Source organism: Aplidium turbinatum, chromosome 16 (genome assembly GCF_918807975.1).
Source record: "Aplidium turbinatum chromosome 16, kaAplTurb1.1, whole genome shotgun sequence".
NCBI lineage: Eukaryota > Metazoa > Chordata > Ascidiacea > Aplousobranchia > Polyclinidae > Aplidium > Aplidium turbinatum.
Genome location: NC_137487.1, coordinates 1862189 through 1890017, shown reverse-complemented (window position 1 = coordinate 1890017; position 27829 = coordinate 1862189). Strand labels below are relative to the sequence as shown.

At 38.0% G+C, this 27829-nt stretch overlaps 1 protein-coding gene across 1 annotated transcript in view; it reads right to left on the bottom strand.

Annotated features, from left to right (window-relative positions):
* LOC145785564 (uncharacterized) overlaps positions 1 to 27366 on the bottom strand; it is a 28781-nt gene extending 1415 nt beyond the window's left edge. The window contains exons 1-11 of the mRNA XM_082597223.1: positions 27196 to 27366; positions 26802 to 26935; positions 12849 to 12945; positions 11788 to 11909; positions 8916 to 9015; positions 7471 to 7619; positions 6438 to 6507; positions 5816 to 5913; positions 5006 to 5084; positions 1019 to 1144; positions 582 to 746 (exon numbers count right to left, since the gene is read on the bottom strand). Of these exons, the coding sequence (XP_082453349.1) occupies positions 582 to 746; positions 1019 to 1144; positions 5006 to 5084; positions 5816 to 5913; positions 6438 to 6507; positions 7471 to 7619; positions 8916 to 9015; positions 11788 to 11909; positions 12849 to 12945; positions 26802 to 26935; positions 27196 to 27279 (1224 nt within the window). The 5' untranslated portion in view covers positions 27280 to 27366. The remainder of the gene's footprint in view (positions 1 to 581; positions 747 to 1018; positions 1145 to 5005; positions 5085 to 5815; positions 5914 to 6437; positions 6508 to 7470; positions 7620 to 8915; positions 9016 to 11787; positions 11910 to 12848; positions 12946 to 26801; positions 26936 to 27195) is intronic.
* Positions 27367 to 27829: the final 463 nt, after the last annotated feature.

The following is a 27829-nucleotide window of genomic DNA, read 5'->3' as shown; positions in this document are numbered from 1 at the left end:
CCAATTGTTATTTCATATACGTCACTATCAAGATTAAGCCTCCAAACAGGAATCCTCAGTCCAAAAATGAAGATGTGCGGATGGATCACCTGCATTGTGACGTCAGATTGACCAGATGAGCACAAGCGAGGAAGAACAATCACAGCAGAGTGGCATGAAGGAACGCACAATTGAGCACGCCCAGAAACAATCAGCGAATAAAAAGTTATGAGCGAAAGAAATGTCAGCTGCTTATCTTTTATCAGTGACTTATATTTGAGCCGGCGCTGTTTAAGATCGTGGTTCGGTTCAAACTTACAACTTTGAAAACTTCAAATCATTTGAAGTTTTGTGATTTCAAGAAAAAATGTGGGGAGAATCAAATCTTATTATTATTGCCTTGATTTACTGTTCAATGAACATGATGGTGAACAACTGGAATATACGTCACTGGTGTTCAAGAGAATCAAACCCCTAAAACAAAGATCGATATACTCATGCCTGTCGCAAACATATCCGAAATACGCATGTGGTGTTTGTCTAGCACAACAACGCAACTGGTGGCCCATCCGAGTTGAATTGTCAAATTGAATGAGGCTTACTTGCGCTTTAAAGAAGTTGGTATCTTCGGTCAGTTTCCTGATCTCGTCGTCCTTGATGCGAATATCGTTCCGGAAGCGTTCATGCGCATCAATCATCTCTCTTTCATTCCTTCCAAGCGATTCCTCCGCTGAGATCAGCTTGGCAAGCAAACCATCCATGTCAGGCTGAACATAGAAGCGTTAGTTCATCTCGATGACGAAACACCCGGTGACGTATGCATCGGTCGCATAGGATGGACAACATGCTTCTGTTGACGTCGCCAAACAATACAGGGGGGGGGGGGGGTAAAGTGGCGAATCTCGGTGAAAGATCGATAAGACAATGAGGGGGCGCTATTGTGCCTAGTTGTAGTTTCATGAGGAAAGTTATCAACTGTGGTCGTTGATTACAGTATTATCTTCTTTGAATTAAATGAACGTAAGGTATTAATTCCTACCAGCTTGGCGGCAAGTCGTTGGTTCTCGAGCCGAACATTGTCGTATTCACGGAACAATTCATCGAGGCTGTGTGTCTTCTCGCTCACTTTATCCGACAGTTCTTTCATTTTTTGAGCTTTATCATCCTGTGAACAGGGATTGACCATTATGACAAGGCAAACTAGCCTCACCACTAGGGTGTTGCAGGCGCCCCGACTCTCTCGGATTTTGCTTACCTTTTTTGTGGTACTGTGTTTAGATCAGTAGACCACAAATATGAAGTTTCATAAATTTTCATCGACGTTTACCTCCACCGCCGAGGCCATTTTAAAGCCCACTTTTTGAATTTTTTCATGTTTTTTGCCACTAGAGGGCAGTGTATAAGTTTTGCAATATTGAGGGTATATTTAAAAGATGCTCTATGATGTTCTGAATAATGTTTAAAAAAAGTTGGAGAAATGGGATAAGCATATCCAAAAATATTCAAGTTTTGTCACCAATTTTTTGCACAATACTCCCCCTAGTGGTGAAAAGAAAAATTAAAATATCTTAAAAACTACTCATCATATTGTAATGGAACTTGCATGCACCCCCCCATTTTCGTGGGTAAGGAATTTGATTTTAGCAATATTTTTGCAAAATATTACCACTAGAGGGCGGTAGTTCTAATTTTGAACTATTTTTCTATAAAAAGGCGATATTGTTGCATTTCTTGAGCTATGCTATCTGAAGAATACAATTTCATGGCTTATGCACAACAAAATTTATTCAATTGTAAAGAAACTGCATGCATGTACTATATCAATACATCCAAACAGGCCATGTGAGTCTTAGTTAACACAATTTACGCAAAGGCAGTTGTACATCTTCACTGTGTTGATAAATGACGTTTTCTAAGATTTGGTATTTTTCTTCGATCTTCCTCCACCACTTGAATATGGTTTTGCAGATTTTTTTCTTGCTTTGCTAGATGAAGAAAGTCGGATACTAGTTTTACCCCTCTCTCTGCTGAATCATTGCAGACTCTGAGTGCACTTATGATACCATTAGCAGAAGCATAGCCATCATCTATTTCCCACTCTTTCGGGTGTTTGGCAAGAAAAGTTGTTGAAATGTGCAAAAGTTCAAAAAACATTTTGCTGCTGGCATTTGCATAGGAGCACAATGAGTTATCATTAACAATGTCTGGCAGCTCTGGCTTACCATATCCATTACCAAACCTGTTTGTAACCTGGTCATAGAAACTTGCATTTAAACGCAGCAGAGTTCTAGCCAAAGCTTCGTTTTCATCCATAGTGACTTTTTTGTCCCATAGAACTAAGGGGATCAGCTCCCCAGTTACATACCATGTGTGCCTACCTAAAGCTTTTAAAGCAGCAACACTGATAATTTTGTATACTGCATCATAGCCTTTGATGTCACTTACCAGTTGCAAATCTTCTCGGGGTGCTGATGCAGCAATTGGACAGTTAAACCACCATCCATTAAATTAATACAAAAGTGCAAAATTCAACAAATCACTCTATTTTTTGTATTTGTGACTTGGATATGATTCCTTGTGGTAGAAAGTCTTGCAGCATTATTATCTTATAGCAATAGAGCTGCTTTCCCACCCACCTTGCTCGATGGACTGCACCACATTTTCCGATATGTTTTCTGCATGCTAGGCAGAGAAGTGGTTTGTCTAGCTTTATTTGAAGAGAAGTGCATGCAGCATAGTGATGGCCAGAAAGAAAAAAAATTAAAACAATACCCAAAACATTTTTCAAGCCATCTCTCTGCTGCATGCATTTTTCTTCAAATAAAGCTAGACAAACCACTTCTCTGCCTAGCATGCAGAAAACGTACTGGAGAAGTTATACTTTCTCATGTGTGGGAAGCCCTGAAAGTCGAAACGTCAAGATCTCCAGGCATTGAACTATTCAAAAGATTCCGGAACAAAGGATTCAATGCAACCCCACATGCTGCAGCTGTACTGCATACCAAAGATCCTCAAGAGTTTGGAGAATTTGTAACAACCCAAAGCAGAAAAGTGGAAGCACTTATAAATTTTGAGAGATATGCAAAATTATCAGAGGGGTGACTACTAAGAACTTTTAGACCTGATGGCGGTGTACAATGTACATTGGAATCAACAGTGGACAGTACAGCTTCATGAACTGCGGTGCAGTCCATCGAGCAAGGTGGATGGGAAAGCAGCTCTATTGCTATAAGATAGTAATGCTGCAAGACTTTCTACCACAAGGAATCATTTCCAAGTCACAAATACAAAAATTAGAGCGATTTGTTGACTTTTGTATTTAATGGATGGTAGTTCAACTGTCCAATTGCTGCATCAGCACCCCGAGAAGATTTGCAACTGGTAAGTGACATCTAAAGCTATGATGCAGTAGACAAAATTAAAAGCTTTAGGTAGGCACACATGGTATGTAACTGGGGAGCTGATCCGCTTAGCTCTATGGGACGAACAAGTCACTATGGATGAAAAGGAAGCTTTGGCTAGAACTCTGCTGCATTTAAATGCAAGTTTCCATGACCAGGTTACAAACAGGTTTGGTAATGGATACGGTAAAGCCAGAGCTGCCAGACATTGTTAATGATAACTCATTGTCATTGTGCTCCTATGCAAATGCCAGCAGCAAAATGTTTTTTGAACTTTTGCAAACTTAAACAATTTTTCTTGCCAAACACCCGAAAGAGTGGGAAATACAGTAGGTGATGGCTATGCTTCTGCTCGGAATGGCCCGTTTCGGTGAGTCCGATTCGGTGAATTCGATCCCTTAACGGGGGATTTTTTTCATTTTTTTTTAAAATCGGGTACCGTAGCCTAATTATCATTGCCGTTTTAGGGTTAGGGGTTTGGGTTAGAGGATAGAAACTCACCGAATCGGACTCACCGAATAGTAGCAGACCCGCTTCTGCTAATGGTATCACAAGTGCACTCAGAGTCTGCAATGATTCAGCAGAGAGAGGGGTAAAACTAGCATCCGACTTTCTTCATCTAGCAAAGCAAGAAAAAAATCTGCAAAACTATATTCAAGCAGTGGAGGAAGATCGAAGAAAAATACCAAATCTTAGAAAACGTCATTTATCAACACAGTGAAGATGTACAACTGCCTTTGCGTAAATTGTGTAAACTAAGACTCACATGGCCTGTTTAGATGTATTGATATAGTACATGCATGCATGCAGTTTCTTTACAATTGAATAAATTTTGTTGTGCATAAGCCATGAAATTGTATTCTTCAGATAGCATAGCTCAAGAAATGCAACAATATCGCCTTTTTACAGAAAAATAGTTCAAAATTACAATTACCGCCCTCTAGTGGTAATATTTTGCAAAAATATTGCTAAAATTAAATTCCTTACCCACGAAAATGGGGGGGTACATGCAAGTTCCATAACAATATGATGAGTAGTTTTTAAGATATTTTAATTTTTCTTTTCACCACTAGGGGCAGTATTGTGCAAAAAATTGGTGACAAAACTTGAATATTTTTGGATATACTTATCCCATTTCTCCAACTTTTTTTTTTAACAATTCAGAACATCATAGTGCATCTTTTAAATATACCCTCAATATTGCAAAACTTATATACTACCCTCTAGTGGCAAAAAACTTGAAAAAATTCAAAAAGTGGGCCTCAAAATGGCCTCGGCGGTGGAGGTAAACGTCGATGAAAATTTATGAAACTTCATATTTGTGGTCTACTGATCTAAACACAGTACCACAAAAAAGGTAAGCATGGTGAAACTAAGATTTAAATTTCATGGGGCGCCTGCAACACCCTACTCACCACCACACTGTTTGCACCATGATATGCCGTTACACAGCATCATCCACAGTGATGGTGGCCACGCAGTTACAGCAGTCCAGCCATAAAAATATCAACTTGTGAAAATAGAACGGTTCCATTGTTCACAAAATCAAAAAGTGTGCCCTGCAGTGACAAATGATAGAACTGGATGTCCCGATTTGACTGGAGAAAGAAAAGGGTAAGTTTTACCTTCAACTTTATATAATCCTGCTCTTTTTTCTTTAAGTTTTCTTGTAGCTGATAGGTCCAGCTTCTTGAGTCTTTTAACCTGAAATAAATCAAAATGTTTATCTTAGCTGGCAACCGTGCGATCAGTGGCAGAACGGGTTCGCAGTAGTCCCAGTCACTTCATCATGAAGCGTGATAGTTGACGATTTCTAAACGTGGTGAGGTAATTCAATGACAATAATTGTCACTGAATGAAATGAAACAATTATTGTTTCATTACCGGGTTGAAAAGTCCCATCTCGAATCTAGAACATTCATCAAGACTGAAAACTAATAAGGCCACCCAAGAGTATCTCTTGGGGTAAACTGGGTTTATTAGGCTCCCACGAGTGAAGACCCACCTGCATATTAGGTAACCTCACCGTGCTAACAGGTGTGAGCTAAACTTCCAACACCTGATCTTGATACCCTATGTCTTTTGCAAGATAATATCATGGCGGATTATTGGCGCTTGGTAATGGAAAAGAAGAGCGTTCTTGTGTGGCAGGGCACAAAGACAGCATATGCTTGAATTTCTATACAATATTATTGGGTAGCAGCCCCCCCCTTCGTCACTAGTCGGTGGAGGAGCAAATAGTAAACATAAACTTCAACTGATCAACATAAAACGGTTTGCAAGCAGGGACTTCAGTCGAGTACATCAGTACTTTCAACTTGCAACTTCTTGAAAGCATCACGCGAATGCACCCTCGACTACAACATAATTACAATGAGGGGTTTGGCGCAGCTAGTTCTCTTAATCACAACTAGCAATAGAAGAACATCTCCTACTCGTTTTGTAGAGCGAGCTTCTCCGATTTAAGGCCGTCGATCTCGTTCTGGTAGGACTTCTCACAGTTGAACAGCTGCACCAGTTGCGCCGTGGTTTCCTAAAATTCATCAATGTACACAATGATAAAGCAAAGCAAATATAGCAGGCACCCGGCTGTCGGCACGTCCTTGGCTAGGTTTCAATGCATTCATGTGAAATCCATAACCAATGTTCAAGTTAGTCAAGAACTACTCTTGTAACAAGTAGGCAGGGAAGCGTAAGAGAACACAGTCTAGAAGATGGTCACCAGACTCAACCAATCTATAAAAATTTGATCAAATGGTTGGTATACCTGCAGTGCAGGAGAAGGTACCTATATTACTAATTGTTGTTTGTTTGCATTGTTGGCACCCACTTCACAACAATATCAAAGTCTTCATCGATTCAAAAGTCGAAATCATGTGTAAGCAACTTAAACTGACAACGCAGAGTTTTCACTGCGGAAACAACACAAACAAGTCGCTATGCTTGAGCAGTCAGAACCATTGGAACAGCTGCCATGGAAGACACAAATCACGCACTCAATTCCCACTGAGTGTTGCAAACTAACAATGCTTTTCACGTGATAACACGATCACTTACCGAAACTCTTATTTCAAAAATGCGACATTCTTCTTGGCAGCTTTTAAACTTACTCTGTAGTGTTTGGTATCTGTGAACATTGATAGCAATGATTGCTAATTATTAACAAAGAACATAAAAGCAACAAGAAATACAAATACAAACTGTACCAAATAAACCGTGATCGTGTTTTGCGGTTGGAAGGACAAAACGCTCCGTTTATCATTTGTTCATCGGCATGATACTTCCACCACAACAAAATATAATCGGGTTGTCCAGTAAGTGCAGGGGTAGAATGTCTTAGTTCAATTTGCTGCAGTGGCTGAGTTTCAAACTACAGTACTACAACACATGCCAAGGTTGACTTTCATTACATAATGACCAGGGAAATATACTTCACCATGAAAGGTAGTTTAGTGGAGATAACGCTACTCGGTCGCCGGGATGGCGTAGCGCAGGGGTGGGAACCTGCGGCCCGCGTGACTGTTCCATGTGGCCCGCGTCAAAATTTTTTTACCCAAAATATATTGAAACAACAGCTCAAAAAAGAGTAGGCTCTGCAGAGTCTGCACACGACTCACCAAAAATAAAAAAAACTTTCAGCCATCCCACTGGCTGTGAAAGTGAAATAAATCATTGTCTACTTCGCTGCATTTTTATCTGTAAATAAAATTTCGTATTTTTTAATGGCCCGCCTGTGTTATTTCTCATTTTATGTGGCCCGCAATACTAAAAAGGTTCCCCACCCCTGGCGTAGCGGATAAGGCGATCGCTGACCAATCGTGTGATGTTGGTTCGATTCCCGATCTTGTTTTTGTACTCTACCCATGGAGGGGGGGGGGAGAGTCAAGAAAAAAGGCCAAAACGAAAGGTGAAGAAAAAGGAACTGGCCTTATCTTACTCTCATTTGTGGGAAAGCTCAATTGAATGAGAAATGTTCATTCTCAACGTTTGAAATCAAGGATGAGAACTCTTATTTCAATGCTATATTGGCATCACACCAAAAGCAAGGCTCCTCTAATGTTGGCCACTAAATATCCACCAACCAACTTACCTGGTGTCCAAAGCTTTCTTGCTGGATTTAATATTTTCGAGCTCCCGCAATTTGACCTGATCACCGGCGCATTGCTGCTGAAGCTGACGGTTGGCCAACATAGCACGCTGGTAAGTCGCGTCTATCTGGTTGCGACTGGCCAAAGCTTCCTGATAAAGTCGTCAAAGCTTAGTGGTCTTGCATTGTATGCCCACGTTACGTGCACCACCCATGCATGACTGTGATTATGTATCCTGGTATGTGAGTGACGACCTCATCTTTCAACAACATAGATGAAGTAGGATTCGGTTTCATTATAGTGGCAATATAATTAGTCAGCGCATGCAAAAATGTTTCACTATGATAAGTCAAAGTCATTGTCAAATAGAAGACAATTAATCGAATCTGCAAACATCTCACGCATGATACATTCTTAACGGGACACAAATGCCGCATGCGTTAATGTAGACCAAAAGAGATCCGAGTCTATAAGTTTATACATAGCCCATTGTTTGTGTTGCTCAATAAAGCAACACCAAACACAGACGTTTGAACAAGCGCCACCAACAATGCTTCAACTATAAGTATATACTGTGAATAGCGAGTTGGCTCGAAGCGAAAACAAGTGGAAAATCCCAAGATTGTTAAACGGAAAGTTCGCTGCAGAAATTGGAAATTCCGCGGTGATTACCACATCTTTGTACGCAAGAATGATGTGAGTGGCAAGCACAACGCCCTATGGCAGCAACCCAAAGATATAAATGGAATATTTCCAATAGAGAAAAACTGAACTTCGACGCCGAACTCTGGAAATACTGCGTTACGCGAATTCGTCCAGTTTCGGTTTCGGCAAAGTTTTGTAGTTGTCACAACTTACAATAATTTTCATTTGTTTATTTCTCAAAAGTCTAAAGCTAGTTCAAGCGTTTAGGAATTTGAACATTTTGACATTCGACTGAATCAAATCGGAATTAACGTGTTTGTGTATGGTAAATAAAAGAATATTTAAGCCAATAATTTTGACTTTTAGCCAACTATTTTAACACTTTTCACTTTATTAAATTTTGACTTTTTTATTTTAAAAACAAGGCATCGTCGGCCGTCTTTTTTCCATAGATTGGTTAGGCTATTGCTGCACCTTAAGTTATTGACTTTATCTCATTTCAAAATTTTTGTGTGTACTCACAAAAACTAAACAGTCAGAGGTAGATGGCAGGTATCATTCTGCCAATTAGTACAGCTTGACCATCAAACCAATAAAAGCGATCAAGCGTGAAAACAACGGAATGGCCCGTTTCGGCGAGTCCGATTCAGCGAGTTCCCTATTCGGCGATTTTTTGAAAATCCAACCACCAACAGCTATCTTTGACCGCATTGGTTTGAAACACTGTAGCAGCCCAACCCAGAAGCTGTTCAGTTGCTTGCCACAAGACCCACATAAATATTTGATATCAAATCATTAGCACCTTTAGTTTTCGCTCCAATTCGTCAACCGTGGATAGATACTTGTCCCGGAGTGTACTTCCAACCAACCTCTCCCTTGTGCCTGCCTTCACGTCATCATCACTGCAACGTCAGGAGCGGATTAGTTGAATAAATAAAACCTTATTTTGAGTAAACGACGTCGTACAGTGCTCACGACGCGGACAGCCCAGATTTATAATGAGGCCAGTAGTGGCGATGGGGCGTGGCATTGTTAGTTTTAATTCCGATTCTTATCACTTTACATTTATTTGGATTTGTACACAAATAAAAACCAACAAAATCTCAATTTCATTTTTAATTATCTGAGTTGAAAAATTTGTAAGAAGTGCCCCTCTACTAAATTGTTTTGTTAGGCGCATGTTCAGCATCTTGAAAGGTTGCAAAGTAGTGTTCATCGGGCATGGTAAATCAACGGTTGTCCAGAAGTGGCGATAATGCGCCACAAATGTAGAAACTTCTATGCAAAATGTTCCATATTTACCACAAACAGATGACTGACAATAACTTAAAGGGATACTAAAGGAAAAACCTGACTTGGCGATTGTACACGTTCTTTGCGTTTAACATGCTACCATAAAACGATTTTCAATAAAATTTTGCCCCATTGCGGCCTGATCAGCATTCCGCGCGTGCTTTTGTCACAGCTTTCAAAACGGGAATGGGCGTGAGCAGCGAAGCGTGCGACTGTACAGTCTACGTCACTATAAACTAGCAATCAGCTGATCGAGCAATATTTGTTACTGCGGGCGATTTAACTGTAGGCTATGTATGATTGTATGTATGTACATCAAAACATCAGATTTTAACATCAAAACATCAGACAGTTTGCTCAAAACATCAGATGTGGTAACGTGGATTTTGTTATTGCTGTCGACAGTGACGTATTCTCGAGCAGTATTTCCACTTTTTGGTCATTATGAAAAAATTAAAAATAAATGAAACATTGGACTTTACGCCTTGCCAGTGCCATGGAAAACAATTTTTTTTCGTTAATTTTTTTTGAAATGTATTCTTGAATGTTCAGTTTACGCATTTTAATGCTTAATTCCCATTTGAAAATTTCATTTAGTATGCCTTTAATAGGAATGAATAGCATTATTCCAAACAACTACAATACACTAACAGACTAACAACATAATAAATTCAAACGCTTTCGGCAAGAAATTTTTGCTCTCATCCCCAGGCCCCCCAACACTTTGTCACAAATCCTAGAGGAGTTACATTTTACCTAAAAAAATGGTTAGTTACTATCATTGATACTTTAACTTTCGTGGTTGCGTATGAAATAATTTATTCACCAGACCGCTAAAAATATTCAACGTGTCAAACTGGACCTTTGTTAACATTAGTTGAGTAACCCTGCTTTAAAATGTAGATCAAACAGCACGTATCTGTCTGTTAGGACTAGGTCATAAATAATAATTGTAATAATCAAGGAGTTTCGAAAAAGTGGAGAAGGATGTTTTGAATATGCTTATGTTACATAGGTGTTGACTCGGATTTTTCAAAGTACATTTTGGAGAAAACAAACTGAGAATGTAAGCTCGAATCTTAGCCTGCGAGCTACTTTACAAGTTTTCTTTGATGCCTTACTGACTATTAACACTGAAACCAAACAAAAACTCTGCAAAATATTTCCAGGTTTTCATTTCATTTTCGACTTCTTTACAAATGAATTTCGTATCTGTTTTGCCAAAAAAGAATAGGTTTCCAGCACTTCCAGTCACCACCCAGCTACGACCTTCGCAATACGGGAACAAAGGACGGAAAAACGTAAAGTCGTAGCCAGCTTGAACACATTTAAAACATCCTCGTCGCTTTCAAATACACTCAACAGTAAGCAATATCGCAAAACAGCCATGTACATTGTACAGTTTATTTCATTTATTTGAACTAGCCTAAACTTTAAAGTAATCGCGAATTTATTGTCACAAAAGTTCGTTTCCTGACATTTCGACCAACGATAACCGGTTTCGCGCCCTTAGTCACGTGGCAATAGCTTAAAAATTATTCAAAACAATGGTTAGCACTTTCACTCGCCAATATGTTGCAAGACTGTCAAATACATTTTTTTAATCTAGACGTGAGGTAAAACACCGTACGTAGTTATCGTAGCGATTGCGTGAATACAAGACATTTGGGAATAAAAACACGGAATGGCCCCTTTCGGCGAGTCCGATTCGGCTAGTCGGATTTGGCGAGTTCCCTATTCGGCGACTTTTTGAAAATCCAACGACGCCTTTTGTAAATCCAACGATTGAATATTATTCAATATTCAGTCATTGAATCAATGTAAATACGAACTGTCAGGCTAATTGGGTTCTTTGAATTGGGTTCAACCTATACCTGGTCAGCAAAAGTTCCCTTTTGTACACGATTTCAACGTCTAGTGACGTTAAAACGATGTAATTACCTTTACATTACATTACATTCAAAAGTTTTGTTGTCATCAAAAATTCTTTGACTGTTTTGAGTTACAGCACCGTTTTGTGAAAAGGTTGTTTTCAAGTAAAATATATTTGAAATATCATATAAAATCAACAAATAGCTTATTTAAAAAATAAATGACATGACGAATGACATAAACATGACGCAAAGAAAGTGGATGTACCGTTGTACCTGAGAAACATTTACAAAAGCCATTCGATTTGTTGCAGCCGGGTCATACCAACCATATTAGAAATGCTGCCGGTGAGTGAACCAGCGACGATAAGTTGGGATGCCAATGTGGTCTAGTGACGAAATACTACACGTCATCGCTGCTGATATATGTGAAAACTTAGTGGCTATTATTGCGAGGTTGCGCGACACACTTGGCATCCCTGCTGAAATACATGATCAAAGTGGCCTTACCCGGCATCTGCGGCAGATGGGTCGTCATCGACTGAGCTGCTCAACCGCAACTCTAGTTTCGTGTTTTCGGCTTTCAAAAGGATATTTTCCTCGCGTAAATTTTTGACAACAGCTTGAGCTTTCTGTAAAGATTTAATAATATGTTACAAAGTTATGACGAAAACAATAGTCCAACATAAGTGGTAATAAAGTCGTGGTTTAATTTTGATAAAGAATGAATTCGCTTCATGCCACACATTGGTAAGCTGTCAAAAGAATGAATTCGCTTCATGCCACACATTGGTAAGCTGTCAACAGACAACTTGGCTGCATAGCCATAGTAAGAACCCCACGAGAAGGTTGGGAAGGATGTAGGCAAGACACATATCGAGAGGACGTGGCTTTGTTTTGGTAAGTAGACATGAAGGTTAGCAGCCCCAGTCCATAAAATCTGAATTTTCAACTACCAAGCATTAGCCTAGAAATGACAAAAACAAATGAAAAGCTTTCTACTCATTTGCGTCAGCCGCTTAACGTCTGTTCGGCGAGGTCGACATTCGACAAACAACGTGTGGTTGTGACAAGTTAGCTGAATCATAAACGGAACGTTGACACTGAATACTAGAATCTATTCCTTTTTCCTTGACGCGTCTTGAGCAGTGTGTGAGCCCCAATCTTCTAACAATTGCACCACCTTCTGACCACGAAATGAAACAACTCTGTCTGTCTGATACCGGCTGCTTTCCAGTCCCTACCCATAATGGTAGAAGATTCGACCGAATTTGTCCAGTTGAGAAATGTACATTGTATATACAATGATATGTTCTTGATAAATTATATAGATCTGAATGCGGACCGTGCTCCATCAGTTAAGTAGCCGTAAGATAGACCTAGGCCGTCCGGAACTCAAACGAAGTTCCATATTCTGCCACAGTTTCACCAAATAACAAGTGGAATGCAAAACTTCAGTTTAAAAAATAAACGATTAAACTTTTCATTGCACAGTCAAATAATGTCACACAGAACTATCCCAAGATGCGCATCATGCATTTGAAGTTTCCCACCTTGAAAGCAGCTCTCACCTTAAAGTTGTGCAGCAACTTCTGTTTTTCTTCAGTGTTGTTGTTCTTCCACTTGAGCAGTTCTTGATATTTCGATTGGAGTTCCTGGTTGTTCAGCCTAAAAAGTTGATAATATGCTACACAAGTGTTCAGTCTATTAAATAGACTCTATTTCTATGCTTCTACAGCTTACTTGATGTCTAAATTACACTACCAGCGTTTTTTAACCCGGAGTCCGTGCACTCATAAGGTTCTGAATGAGTAATTAGTCCACGAGCACGCCAACTTTAGAAAACAATAGTTTTGATTACTTTTTACACTTGTCACATAATATTTCTTTAACTGGTGTGATAATTTCCACAGAGTAAATTTACAAAAGGTTTCAACCGAGTAGTGAACTTAACATCAATTGCATTCTTTCGGTATCGAAAATTCGCAACTTAACGCGTTTAGAAGACAAAAGAGGACTTTTGTTGCCCGGTTATAGAGTACTCTGCGGTACCACGTAGTCATTCTATGATCAGAACATTGCTCAAGACCACTGGCGTTTAATCTGAAATCAATAGGCTTCATGAAAGACCAATAGGCTATCGCTTCAGCGACAATAATTGGATCGTCAATTTTCTTTTCTCAACTGATTTTTTCAGCAATGTACGCTAAACCAACTGAACTACAACTAGGCTTGCTATTTATGGAAGGATAAAATACTTTTTTGGTCTTTTGGAAGGTAGCCTGCTAACGCATATGAATGAAAAATAAAATTGTGGATGGCATCGGAAGAGTGTTTGACGTTAAACATAAGTATCTGTTTCCGAGTTGGACATTCTTTTACACAATTACAGTTAAGAATTTAACAAGATACGAAATCCTTTTGAGATAACAGCGCTACAAGTTCGGTTAGAAACGGACCACATATATTACAAAACAATTCGTTGAGTTGCAGTAGTGAGTTGAGTGAGTATCAGTGAACAAATGTAGAAATACAAGTTTAAAATTCTTTCTCGGGCTCAATTGTGATCAAATATTCAATCTATGGAACCAAAAGTTTATGGACTCAACAAGCAGACAACAACGAGTCCTGTTGCCTTTTACGGCTACGAGCCTGCGTAAAGCTGGATCTTCGACTCTAGCTTGGATTAAAACAAAGTGTATATATATATATATACAATATATATAAATCAAATGTAGTTATTACTATCTGAAGCCTTTACAAATTGTTTCACCTAACGGATCATCAGAAGGTCTGCAAAAAACATGTAAACAGTAAAGAATCGATAATTCTGAAAAGATATTAAATATTACAACTGTAAATTAATCTGCCAAAAAAAATCTCTAAACCTGTACTTCCTGAGGAGATATTAAATATTACAACTGTAATTTAATCTGCAAAAAACCTCTAAACCTGAATTCCTGAAAAGATATTACTGTAAATATTATAACCGTAATCCAATCTGTAGAAAAAAAACTCCAGAATTACTAAGGACAGCCTCCATCCGCCACGATAAAGTTTCAATCAATTTGTCCCAATGGAAACCAAGCAACAATGATGGCAACATCTATGACATCACAAAGAAGCAAAATGCTTGTTATGATCGGCGAATCCTGTAGTAATCTGAACAGAATGAACAAAAATTGTTTTTAAACCTGTAAAAATTAAATGAGTTTTACAACCTGTAAAAATGAAATGAAATTCAATTTTTTCAAAATTATAACCTGTAAAAATCCCAAGAAATTGTGATGATGTAACCTGTAGTGTCCTGAACAAATGAAATAAAATCTGTTTATAAACCTGTAAAAATTAAATGAGATTTATAGCCTGTAAAAATCAAATGAAATTTTAAAAACCTGTGAAAATCAAAAGGAATTTATTTTATTTTGAAGTACTTGAGTTTAAATTTGTTTCTATGACGACATTTGCCGACCAGTTCCGAACGCTTGTTCAAAAGGTGGCCACTATCAGCCTTCAGAATGGCCAGCTTTTCAGCCAAACATAGGCCACAATTGTTACGACCACCACCACTATAAGGCCGAGCACAGCTGTGGATGGACCAAGTTATTTTAGGATCAACACCCTTGTCCTTAAGGTCCCAAACTGCCTTAGATAGTTCGGTACTGTTACGTTTAGACCTATCCATGAAGGTACATTTATGGTTGGAAAAACGTTTTTTAAAAGTAGTTTCGCAACAACCAATGTAATTAAGAACCTTCGGGCTGTTATCAATGGTAGCTTTGTAAACAATGGCCTTCTGCAAGCATTGCCCATTCAAAGGACATTCTGGCCTCACCCTACAATTGCAACCAGGCTGCGATGGTATATTATCAGCCTGCAATATTGCTTTATTGTGGGAGGATATGACGCTTGCAACATTCGGAGTACAACTGTAGCTCAGCTTAATAGTATTACGGTTGAATATTTTGTGCAATCTATGATGGGGTGGAAAGTGTATGGAAACAAGTTTGAAAAATTCCTTACCAATATTGCTATCAACCTGCAAGCTGAAAGGAGGGTTAAACCATAAAATTTTCCGGCTCCTTTTCCTAGATGTTCGTAAGTTATTAGCAGGGTTGTAGCAAACTCTCTCCGCAAAACCACTTTTCAAAAGGGCATCGTTATAAACAGATGCGGTCTTATCAAATTCATTTTGGCCAAATGATGTGGCGGACAATCGCTTTGAAATCATAGTCGGGATTTGTCTCTTAATGTTGGGTGGGTGATTGGACTGGGCATGGATGTAAATTGGATCATTATTGGGTTTTCTATAAGGCCAGAATTTACCAGATAGCAAATTCAAAGTGACGTCAAGAAAATCAGTTTCAATTAGACCAGTATCCACAGTAATATTTAAGCCATGTTGTTTAAATAATTGAATGACATTCTTTCTCAAACGATCAATCTTAGGGCCGGATAAATTACGCAAAATAGCCAGACCATCATCACGATATAAGCCAAGCATGTCTCTGTCAACAATAGCAGAAAGTTCGTTCAAAAGAAACAAGCCGACCAACTCACAAATCTCAGCACCATCAAATGAGCCCATTGTAACGTCAACCAAACCATCTTTCTTAGCCCAAGTTTCACCACCATCAAAAAGCAACGATTTCCTAGCATGGAAAATTGTTTGTATGATACAATCGTCCAAATCCATAAATGGTTTGGCAAACTCAATTGCTTTACACAAAAGTTCCTCCGTAATGGATGGATAAAAATCAACAATGTCAAATTTCATAAAGGTGCATTGACGTTTAGATGGAATAGCCTTAAACCAGGATAACACAGAGTCTGTGTTTTTCCATTGATTCAGTCGTGATGCATTACGAATGGTTACGTTAATAGAGTCCAAGTATTGTTTACTTATACGGCCAATCTGGGACTTGGAAGGGTTAATCAACCTGCATTTAGGGTTCGATGTAAAATTTGGTTTATGATCTTTTAGTGTAATAAACGCTGGGTTGCTTGATACTTTTTCAACCCGATCATCAACCTTTAACGCCTTGGCAATCTTTTTAGCCTCAGTATTGATCGTGTCACTGATAGCAGGATTCACCTTTTTGTATTTTGCCGATACATTATCATTAAGCAATTTTTTATAATCCTGGGTTTTAACTTTGTATAAGTTAGTAGTTTTATCTGCTGATATCAACAGATCCGTAGAGTTAATAATATTCTTAATGTCATTAGTTAGTTTTCTCTGAAAAGAATTGTAAATGGGTTTGAACTTAATATTACGAACCATCTCGTATAAACCATTCTCAAATGGTATCAAAGCACCGTGCTGTGGAGGTGTTCTCTCAGTCGTAAAGCCAAAGTTATTAAAATGCTCAGACTGAGAAACATCCTGCTGGTTAAGATCGAAAAAATAGGCCTTCCAACGTAAACGTTTAATAAAATTTTTAATCTTACCTAACATCGTCTTCAAATATCGATCTTTACTTGGAATAGCAATGTTTTTTAAAGAATAACCGTAGTTAATCTTTTCCAAATTCATAATAACTGGATAGTAGCATCAAACGAAAGTGCTCAACTAGATCAGTGCTAGGAGCAATATTAAAACAATGAAAACTATTAATACTACAAAAAGTGCTCAATGCCAAGCAAAAAGGCAAAGCAGAGCGAATTAAATCAAATGTAGTTATTACTATCTGAAGCCTTTACAAATTGTTTCACCTAACGGATCATCAGAAGGTCTGCAAAAAACATGTAAACAGTAAAGAATCGATAATTCTGAAAAGATATTAAATATTACAACTGTAAATTAATCTGCCAAAAAAAATCTCTAAACCTGTACTTCCTGAGGAGATATTAAATATTACAACTGTAATTTAATCTGCAAAAAACCTCTAAACCTGAATTCCTGAAAAGATATTACTGTAAATATTATAACCGTAATCCAATCTGTAGAAAAAAAACTCCAGAATTACTAAGGACAGCCTCCATCCGCCACGATAAAGTTTCAATCAATTTGTCCCAATGGAAACCAAGCAACAATGATGGCAACATCTATGAGACATCATTGTTGATGTCTCATAGATGTTGATGATGATGATGAACAATGATGGCAACATCATAGATGTTGCCATCATTGTTGCTTGGTTTCCATTGGGACAAATTGATTGAAACTTTATCGTGGCGGATGGAGGCTGTCCTTAGTAATTCTGGAGTTTTTTTTCTACAGATTGGATTACGGTTATAATATTTACAGTAATATCTTTTCAGGAATTCAGGTTTAGAGGTTTTTTGCAGATTAAATTACAGTTGTAATATTTAATATCTCCTCAGGAAGTACAGGTTTAGAGATTTTTTTTGGCAGATTAATTTACAGTTGTAATATTTAATATCTTTTCAGAATTATCGATTCTTTACTGTTTACATGTTTTTTGCAGACCTTCTGATGATCCGTTAGGTGAAACAATTTGTAAAGGCTTCAGATAGTAATAACTACATTTGATTTAATTCGCTCTGCTTTGCCTTTTTGCTTGGCATTGAGCACTTTTTGTAGTATTAATAGTTTTCATTGTTTTAATATTGCTCCTAGCACTGATCTAGTTGAGCACTTTCGTTTGATGCTACTATCCAGTTATTATGAATTTGGAAAAGATTAACTACGGTTATTCTTTAAAAAACATTGCTATTCCAAGTAAAGATCGATATTTGAAGACGATGTTAGGTAAGATTAAAAATTTTATTAAACGTTTACGTTGGAAGGCCTATTTTTTCGATCTTAACCAGCAGGATGTTTCTCAGTCTGAGCATTTTAATAACTTTGGCTTTACGACTGAGAGAACACCTCCACAGCACGGTGCTTTGATACCATTTGAGAATGGTTTATACGAGATGGTTCGTAATATTAAGTTCAAACCCATTTACAATTCTTTTCAGAGAAAACTAACTAATGACATTAAGAATATTATTAACTCTACGGATCTGTTGATATCAGCAGATAAAACTACTAACTTATACAAAGTTAAAACCCAGGATTATAAAAAATTGCTTAATGATAATGTATCGGCAAAATACAAAAAGGTGAATCCTGCTATCAGTGACACGATCAATACTGAGGCTAAAAAGATTGCCAAGGCGTTAAAGGTTGATGATCGGGTTGAAAAAGTATCAAGCAACCCAGCGTTTATTACGCTAAAAGATCATAAACCAAATTTTACATCGAACCCTAAATGCAGGTTGATTAACCCTTCCAAGTCCCAGATTGGCCGTATAAGTAAACAATACTTGGACTCTATTAACGTAACCATTCGTAATGCATCACGACTGAATCAATGGAAAAACACAGACTCTGTGTTATCCTGGTTTAAGGCTATTCCATCTAAACGTCAATGCACCTTTATGAAATTTGACATTGTTGATTTTTATCCATCCATTACGGAGGAACTTTTGTGTAAAGCAATTGAGTTTGCCAAACCATTTATGGATTTGGACGATTGTATCATACAAACAATTTTCCATGCTAGGAAATCGTTGCTTTTTGATGGTGGTGAAACTTGGGCTAAGAAAGATGGTTTGTTTGACGTTACAATGGGCTCATTTGATGGTGCTGAGATTTGTGAGTTGGTCGGCTTGTTTCTTTTGAACGAACTTTCTGCTATTGTTGACAGAGACATGCTTGGCTTATATCGTGATGATGGTCTGGCTATTTTGCGTAATTTATCCGGCCCTAAGATTGATCGTTTGAGAAAGAATGTCATTCAATTATTTAAACAACATGGCTTAAATATTACTGTGGATACTGGTCTAATTGAAACTGATTTTCTTGACGTCACTTTGAATTTGCTATCTGGTAAATTCTGGCCTTATAGAAAACCCAATAATGATCCAATTTACATCCATGCCCAGTCCAATCACCCACCCAACATTAAGAGACAAATCCCGACTATGATTTCAAAGCGATTGTCCGCCACATCATTTGGCCAAAATGAATTTGATAAGACCGCATCTGTTTATAATGATGCCCTTTTGAAAAGTGGTTTTGCGGAGAGAGTTTGCTACAACCCTGCTAATAACTTACGAACATCTAGGAAAAGGAGCCGGAAAATTTTATGGTTTAACCCTCCTTTCAGCTTGCAGGTTGATAGCAATATTGGTAAGGAATTTTTCAAACTTGTTTCCATACACTTTCCACCCCATCATAGATTGCACAAAATATTCAACCGTAATACTATTAAGCTGAGCTACAGTTGTACTCCGAATGTTGCAAGCGTCATATCCTCCCACAATAAAGCAATATTGCAGGCTGATAATATACCATCGCAGCCTGGTTGCAATTGTAGGGTGAGGCCAGAATGTCCTTTGAATGGGCAATGCTTGCAGAAGGCCATTGTTTACAAAGCTACCATTGATAACAGCCCGAAGGTTCTTAATTACATTGGTTGTTGCGAAACTACTTTTAAAAAACGTTTTTCCAACCATAAATGTACCTTCATGGATAGGTCTAAACGTAACAGTACCGAACTATCTAAGGCAGTTTGGGACCTTAAGGACAAGGGTGTTGATCCTAAAATAACTTGGTCCATCCACAGCTGTGCTCGGCCTTATAGTGGTGGTGGTCGTAACAATTGTGGCCTATGTTTGGCTGAAAAGCTGGCCATTCTGAAGGCTGATAGTGGCCACCTTTTGAACAAGCGTTCGGAACTGGTCGGCAAATGTCGTCATAGAAACAAATTTAAACTCAAGTACTTCAAAATAAAATAAATTCCTTTTGATTTTCACAGGTTTTTAACAGTTCATTTGATTTTTACAGGCTATAAATCTCATTTAATTTTTACAGGTTTATAAACAGATTTTATTTCATTTGTTCAGGACACTACAGGTTACATCATCACAATTTCTTGGGATTTTTACAGGTTATAATTTTGAAAAAATTGAATTTCATTTCATTTTTACAGGTTGTAAAACTCATTTAATTTTTACAGGTTTAAAAACAATTTTTGTTCATTCTGTTCAGATTACTACAGGATTCGCCGATCATAACAAGCATTTTGCTTCTTTGTGATGTCATAGATGTTGCCATCATTGTTGCTTGGTTTCCATTGGGACAAATTGATTGAAACTTTATCGTGGCGGATGGAGGCTGTCCTTAGTAATTCTGGAGTTTTTTTTCTACAGATTGGATTACGGTTATAATATTTACAGTAATATCTTTTCAGGAATTCAGGTTTAGAGGTTTTTTGCAGATTAAATTACAGTTGTAATATTTAATATCTCCTCAGGAAGTACAGGTTTAGAGATTTTTTTTGGCAGATTAATTTACAGTTGTAATATTTAATATCTTTTCAGAATTATCGATTCTTTACTGTTTACATGTTTTTTGCAGACCTTCTGATGATCCGTTAGGTGAAACAATTTGTAAAGGCTTCAGATAGTAATAACTACATTTGATTTAATTCGCTCTGCTTTGCCTTTTTGCTTGGCATTGAGCACTTTTTGTAGTATTAATAGTTTTCATTGTTTTACAATATATATACATACAGGCCTCGAAATTTGTATTTTTTTCCGGCGGTCAAGCATGTCCTACCAGACTGGCCCTTTTAGCGGACATTTAATATCTCAACCGGACATATTTTTTGCATGTAGATTTTGCACAAAATCACACTACAGTCTTCAAAATTAGCATATTTTTACTTCGGCAAAAACGTTGCCGAGGCCAAACGGCAAAAGTTGAAATTGCCTCGGCAATTGCTGTAAACGTTTATTACAAAAAAAATTGTACCAAAACATGTAAAACGAGAAGCGAAAAATATACTAGAGTTGTCTATCACGACCGCACTGTTTAATTTGTTGTGATGTAATAATACCAAAAGTAGCGATAAAGCGAGCAACGCGATTACGCACGCTGTTACAGTAATTCACGTTAAACAACTAACGGGGGGGGGGGGGGGGAGAAAGTTAATTTTGGGTTGATTCAACGTTCAAGTCAGCACAAATCGATTTAACTTTCCAGGCTGGTTATATTGTGTAACAACAATGCCCAACAAGAAATTTACGTTTGTTTTACATTAATTCGACATCTAGTGACGTTGAATTATTATAAAATAACGTTAATTGCGCAACCAGGTACCGGTAACAAATTAATGGTGGCCGTGCTTAACTATATTTATCGATGCATATACCGCAATATTAAATCTTTTCGTGCACGTCTTTTAAACCATTAAGGTTTTGCCACCTTTTCCTTTTGTTGGTTTTGTAGCTGTATTTTTTTCTTCACAATATCATTTCTTTTGCATTCTGACGAAGAAAAATAAATTGAATTGTATTGAATAACAGCTCCCTGCGAGAAGATTGCCTCGATTTACGTATACAGTACACTAACATAATTTTGGCACAACTGCGAGCAACACAAAGTCAATTTGATAAAGAACTAGCTGTCAGAATTGAAATCATCAGCTGCTGTATCGGAGGATGAGGTTGTCGCGTCATCAGACACATCAACAGGCTCATCGCTTGGCTGTAAATTTACAGTCTTCGCCGTTCGCAAGCGTCCACGTTTTGCGGCTTTCATGCTTTGATACCCATTCACACGCCTCTTTCGCAGAGCTCCATCAGAGTGTTGACTAAGGAAAAAATCTATGGCTGTGGCATAATGACTGGGAGGAATGTCCAACCCTAACCTTACAACCGCTCGTGTGGCCTCGGCATTTTTATTGCCGACGCTAATGCGCCATTCATGTATCTGCCTCGGCAATTGCCGATTGCCGAGGCTAATTTCGAAGACTGACTACAGTATTGTGTGTAGTCGTGTTTGTAGAAGAAGACTTTCTACAACAGAATAACTCTGCAATGGTTGATGGCTGAATTAACCGACCCTGAAGTATACTGGAGCAGATTGCTTGCAAATAAGTCAGTGCGTTAATGACAGTCGTGTAAGGACGCAATAAACACAATTGAAAACAACAATCCAAATTTCCTTACTACAAAAGCAACTACGATCACTTATTTCGTGGTTTTCGCGTTATAGAATCGTTGTGCCAAGCGATCACTGCCGGCTCGGGGTCGTAAATTTCCAGCTCTATTTCTATCAGTATCAGCGTGAATAAGATCGCCACATTCGCCTAAGCACATGCGAAACCCAGCTGAGACTTGCTTCTCTGTGACGTTTCTTTTTAACAAACGATCAATGTAACGCAATAATCCCCATCGTTAAAATTAGAATACATATCCTGCGGAAAAGTTCAGACAACTTTATTTCAAGGCAACATTGCAAGGCGTTGAAATGATGTAAAAATGGCTACTTTTGCCATCAGCTCGTTCACCACGCCACTCTAATGTGATCTTTAAAGCAATTGCTTGTACTATTATTGTTTCAGCTCCGTATTTGTTCGCGTTAAACAAACAATTGTAACAATTCAAATTTAAAATATATTTTTGCTACATTAGCTCTATTTTTGTCAAGAATTTTGCGGCGGTCATTTATGACCGACCAATGAGTCGGCTTCGGCAGACATTCGAGGTCATTCCGGAGGTCATGTCCGCCATGACCGCCGGATATTTCGAGGCCTGTACATATATCTCAACCAACTTTAAGCGTAAGACGGTATCAAACCCGTATTGTAAGCCATAGGTTAATTCTTGATTTGATCGAAATTGTAAAACAGTTTCAAAAGGAAGGTTATTGAAATTTGCAGTGCTTGTGGAAAATAAATCAGCAAGTCCTGTTGAATTTACAGTGGTGTTGATAAGACTAGCCTACTTTATTTTTTGTAACTCATATGAAGGCTACCTTATTTGAGTCCGCAAATATTTGTACTGGTGTGAAAACAGGCCGTGCCCTGGAGAGGTTGAGAACCACTGTGACTAGGCTATACTCGAACGGAATGGCCCGTTTCGGCGAGTCCGATTCGGCGAGTCCGATTTGACTAGTCCGATTCGGCGAGTTCCCTATTCGGCGAAAGCCTTTTTCGGCGAGTGCCCTATTCGGCGAGTTTTTGAAATTTTTAAAAGGAAATTATCGGGTACCGTAGCCTAATTGCAATTGCCGTTTTTACATCGTTTTAACGTCGCTAAACGTTGAAATCGTGCAGAAAGGAATAAAAATAAAATGTTTGAACTATTAAATTAAAATTCGTCATGTCAGTTCAGTTATTTCTATTTTTGACCATCATATCAAAAACAATACACGTCAACATAGCAAAGGTAGAAGTGACAAAACGCGAACGTTAAAACGTGCTTGAATTCGTCATGTCAGTTCAGTTATTTTTATTTTTGACCATCATATCAAAAACAATACACGTTAACATAGCAAAAGTATAAGCGACAAAACGCGAACGTTAAAACGTGCTTGAATTCGTCATGTCAGTTCAGTTGTTTTTCTTTCTGATCATGATATCAAAAACAATTCACGTCAACATAGCAAAGGTGTAGAAAAAGGTAGAAGCGACAAAACGCGAACGTTAAAACGTGCTTGTGACCGAAGTATGTTATTGAGTTGAAAGAAATTTGGCAAGGTTGCATCACCTTCAAAAAATTTAAGATATGAAGGAAAAATAAAACAAAGAAAATGTTACAAAAAAAATAATGTTTATGTCTATAAGTTAGTACTTTTGAATAGTTAAAATCATAGGCGCCTAACTACTTTTTTGGCCGTGGGAGCGAAAGCGTGTTTCATCAGCAGCAACGTAAATTCAGCGAAATGTCACGCAGATGAATGACGTAATTATGTCGTCACACTAAGATTGCTTTTATTGCCACACTCGGAGTTATCGCTACGTTCGACCTACCGTTAATTATTATAAACAAAGCTCGACCAAAACACATGCTATGCGTCTGCGTTGGCTAGCGGTTGATGAACTGCGACTTTTTAAGCTAAGCGCAACATAAAGTTTAGCAACGAACTAGATTTATTAGCATGAAACAAGAGACGAAAAGGTTTACTAAAAGGTATACTGTAAATGAAATGAAAATACTAACTTGATCATATGCTTGAAAATATACCTGTTGAAAGCAAAATCATTCATGTTTACATCAATTCAACAGCACGTCACCTTTAATAAATTTAAAAGTTGCTGACATCCGTAAACAGCCCTTGAAAAATAGTTACATAGAGACGTTTGATTAAGTTTTCGACTTGACATTGCTCCCTTTTCACTACAATATCGCAACTTATGGCTGACCAGCTTTCAAGTTTCAATTCGCTGTAATACGCCCGTTTTCGTGTTGCAGATGAAACAAAAGATGCGCATATTCCCCGCCTTTGATCGGGTTTCTATGGCAACGGACGTGTGTGCGCCATGCAGTTTGCGCGAGTCCGTTGTTGTGTTGATTATGCCGCTTGTGCGACTGTGGGCAGTGCGGTTTGTACCAGCCCTTGTTACGTTGGTTAGTGGTAACCTCGGGCCGAGACTTCAAGTTCATTTTCACAGCAACCGATTCACTGCCGCGACAATTCTCGGCAGAGGTTTCGACTTTCGAAAGCGACAGCGAGGCTGTTTGCAAGCGCATTAAGTTAAATGCACGCTGCGTCAACGTAGCAAATTATGTTGTTTTTGGGTGCATTCAACATCTGATGACATTGAATCGACGCAAAATGGTAGATTTTCACTATGTCACAGGCAGCAAAATCAGTCATTTTTACATTGATTCAACGTCTGCAGACGTTAAATCAACGTAAAAATGACAGATTTTTTTGTCTGGGGTGGGATTGTAGCATCGCTACTCGTTCTAGTGATTATTTACTGCGAAGCTGTTGCGGTTTGCAAATGTTTTCCTGCTGCCGATCGCTAGTTCATCTATTGTTTTATGTGTCAATGCCACATAAAAAGTTGCTCCCACGCGGAAATATGCGTGGGGGCCTGGCCCCCACGGCTTAAGCGCCTATGGTTAAAATGATTAGTTTGGATCAACAAATGTGTGACCTACACTCCTACAGCTTAGGTTGAAAGGAAATTATCGGGTAGGCTACCGTACCGTAGCCTAGTTATCCCGACCAGCAAAAATTTGTTCCAAGAACCCAGTTAGCCTAACAGTTCATTTTTACATTGTAGTAACAGAATGAAAAGGCTAACCAAATGTGTGGCATATCGTTTTAACGTCGCTAAACGTTGAAATCGTGTAGAAAAGGGTGCTTTTGCTGACTGGGATACGTTGAAACTGAGTAACATTCACAGAAGCCCTACGATACGTTGCATTTTTAAGATAATGTATTCAGACGTTGAATCAATGTACAAATGAAATGTTATGCTAACTGGGTTCTTGGAACAAATCGTAGGGCTTCTGTGAATGTTTCTCAGTTTCAAAGTATCCTAGTCAGCAAAAGCTCCCTTTTCTACACGATTTCAACGTTTAGCGACGTTAACACGATAGGCCACACATTTGTTTAGCCTTTTCATTCTGTTACTACAATGTAAAAATGAACTGTGTTCTTGAAACAATTTTTTGCTGGTCGGGATAACTAGGCTACGGTACCCGATAATTTCCTTTCAATCCAAGCTGTAGGCCACACATTTGTTGGTCCAAACTAGTTATTTTAACTATTCAAAACTACTAACTTATAGACATAAACATGATCTATTTTAATTTTTTTTTGTAACATTTTCTTTGTTTAATTTTTCCTTCATATCTTAAATTTTTCTGAAAGTGTTGCGACCGTGCCAAATTTCTTTCAACTCAACAACTTACTTCGGTCACAAGCACGTTTTAACGTTCGCGTTTTGTCGCTTCTACCTTTTTCTACACCTTTGCTATGTTGACGTATATTGTTTTTGATATCATGATCAGAAAGAAAAACAACTGAACTGACATGACGAATTCAAGCACGTTTTAACGTTCGCGTTTTGTCGCTTCTACCTTTGTTATGTTGACGTGTATTGTTTTTCATATGATGGTCAGAAATAAAAACAACTGAACTGACATGACGAATTTTAATTTAATAGTTCAAACATTTTATTTTTATTCCTTTCTGCACGATTTCAACGTTTAGCGACGTTAAAACGATGTAAAAACGGCAATTATAATTAGGCTACGGTACCCGATAATTTCCTTTTAAAAATTTCAAAAACTCGCCGAATAGGGCACTCGCCGAAAAGGGCTCTCGCCGAATAGGGAACTCGCCGAATCGGACTAGTCGAATCGGACTCGCCGAATCGGACTCGCCGAATAGTAGCAGACCCATACTCGAAGACGCTCTTAAAATGGTGACATAGACTTAGCATAGTATTTCATTTTGGTTGGACTTGACTATGCAGGCCTGGAAATAGATCGATTGTCCAAGTAAATTGACCAATTAAATGAACAAATTCTACTGAATCACACTCAATGTGCAAACTGTTTGTTAAGTTTTGTTGGCCAATAACTTCGTCTTAAATTAACTCATAATGATTTAAAGATACATTGAAAGAACTGAGTTATGGTAACTCAAGTTCTCGTGGAAGAAATACCCAGGATAGTGACATATTTAAGCCATTCATGAAATTATGAGACAAGACAGATTGTGAACATTGTTAAAAACAGCAACATTGGTCATTTCACTGTACTTGATGGATTTCTTTAAATCTTGGTTGTCTTTGACAAGATAATGAAGTTGCCGCACCATGTCACGAATTCTGGAGGCGTAACTGGAGTAAGACTGCATAGTGCTGTTTGACGGCCCGTCTTGGAAGAGTGAAGTCTGAAAAAAATATTGACAAACATCACATTAATTCATCCAATTATTCATCACAATTCAGTGGCCATTTAACAACTTTTTGGTGGCCATAGCCACCGGGAGCTTAGAGGCCTGACAGTGTTATAAATGAGCTATATGTAATGTTGGATTGTTGGTTATAAAAAGCTTTGCAACACAAATGAATGTAATTCTCAAAAATACTGTGGATTCAGCTGTGCATGACACGTTAAAACAAAAGAACTTTAGAAACTAAAATTTATTACCTGGTGAACACCAGGATTAGAGTTATCCATGGGAGGGCTGCGTACATTCACTGAGTTATCCGATTGTGTCATTTTAACAACCATTGGCAGCAATACTCATTACACAATGCATCGGCTAGAATTATAATATATTTCACAATGCTAGAATAACTCACAGGTAATCAAGTAAAAATAATCTGTAACACATTAATGCATAAAAACTAGATCTTAGTATTACTATCATATAATATATATAATTTTATTTTTTATCAGATATACTAGCACAACAATGAATGGGAAAAAGCGGCGAAACCTTAAAAGCTTAAAATTTGACTGGAGGTCAATGCACGATTGCACGGCTACAAAAGACAAATACTGTAGTTAACAAACATACCAAAATTTAATTCATTAGGTTTATGTAGGCTAACTATCTAAATACCAAAGGATAAGTAAGGAGTTAAACGCAACTTTGATTCGTGGCAAAAAAAACGCCATTTTTCTCGAATTTGGCATTAAAAACGCCAATAATACCAAACTATTGAATAGGGTTTAAGGAATTAAATAGTTGCAGTGTGCTTTAAAATTTTAAAGTTTATGAAGCTGCTCTGAAACATTCTATGGATTATCATTCTTTTGGCTTCTGTTTTGCTCCATC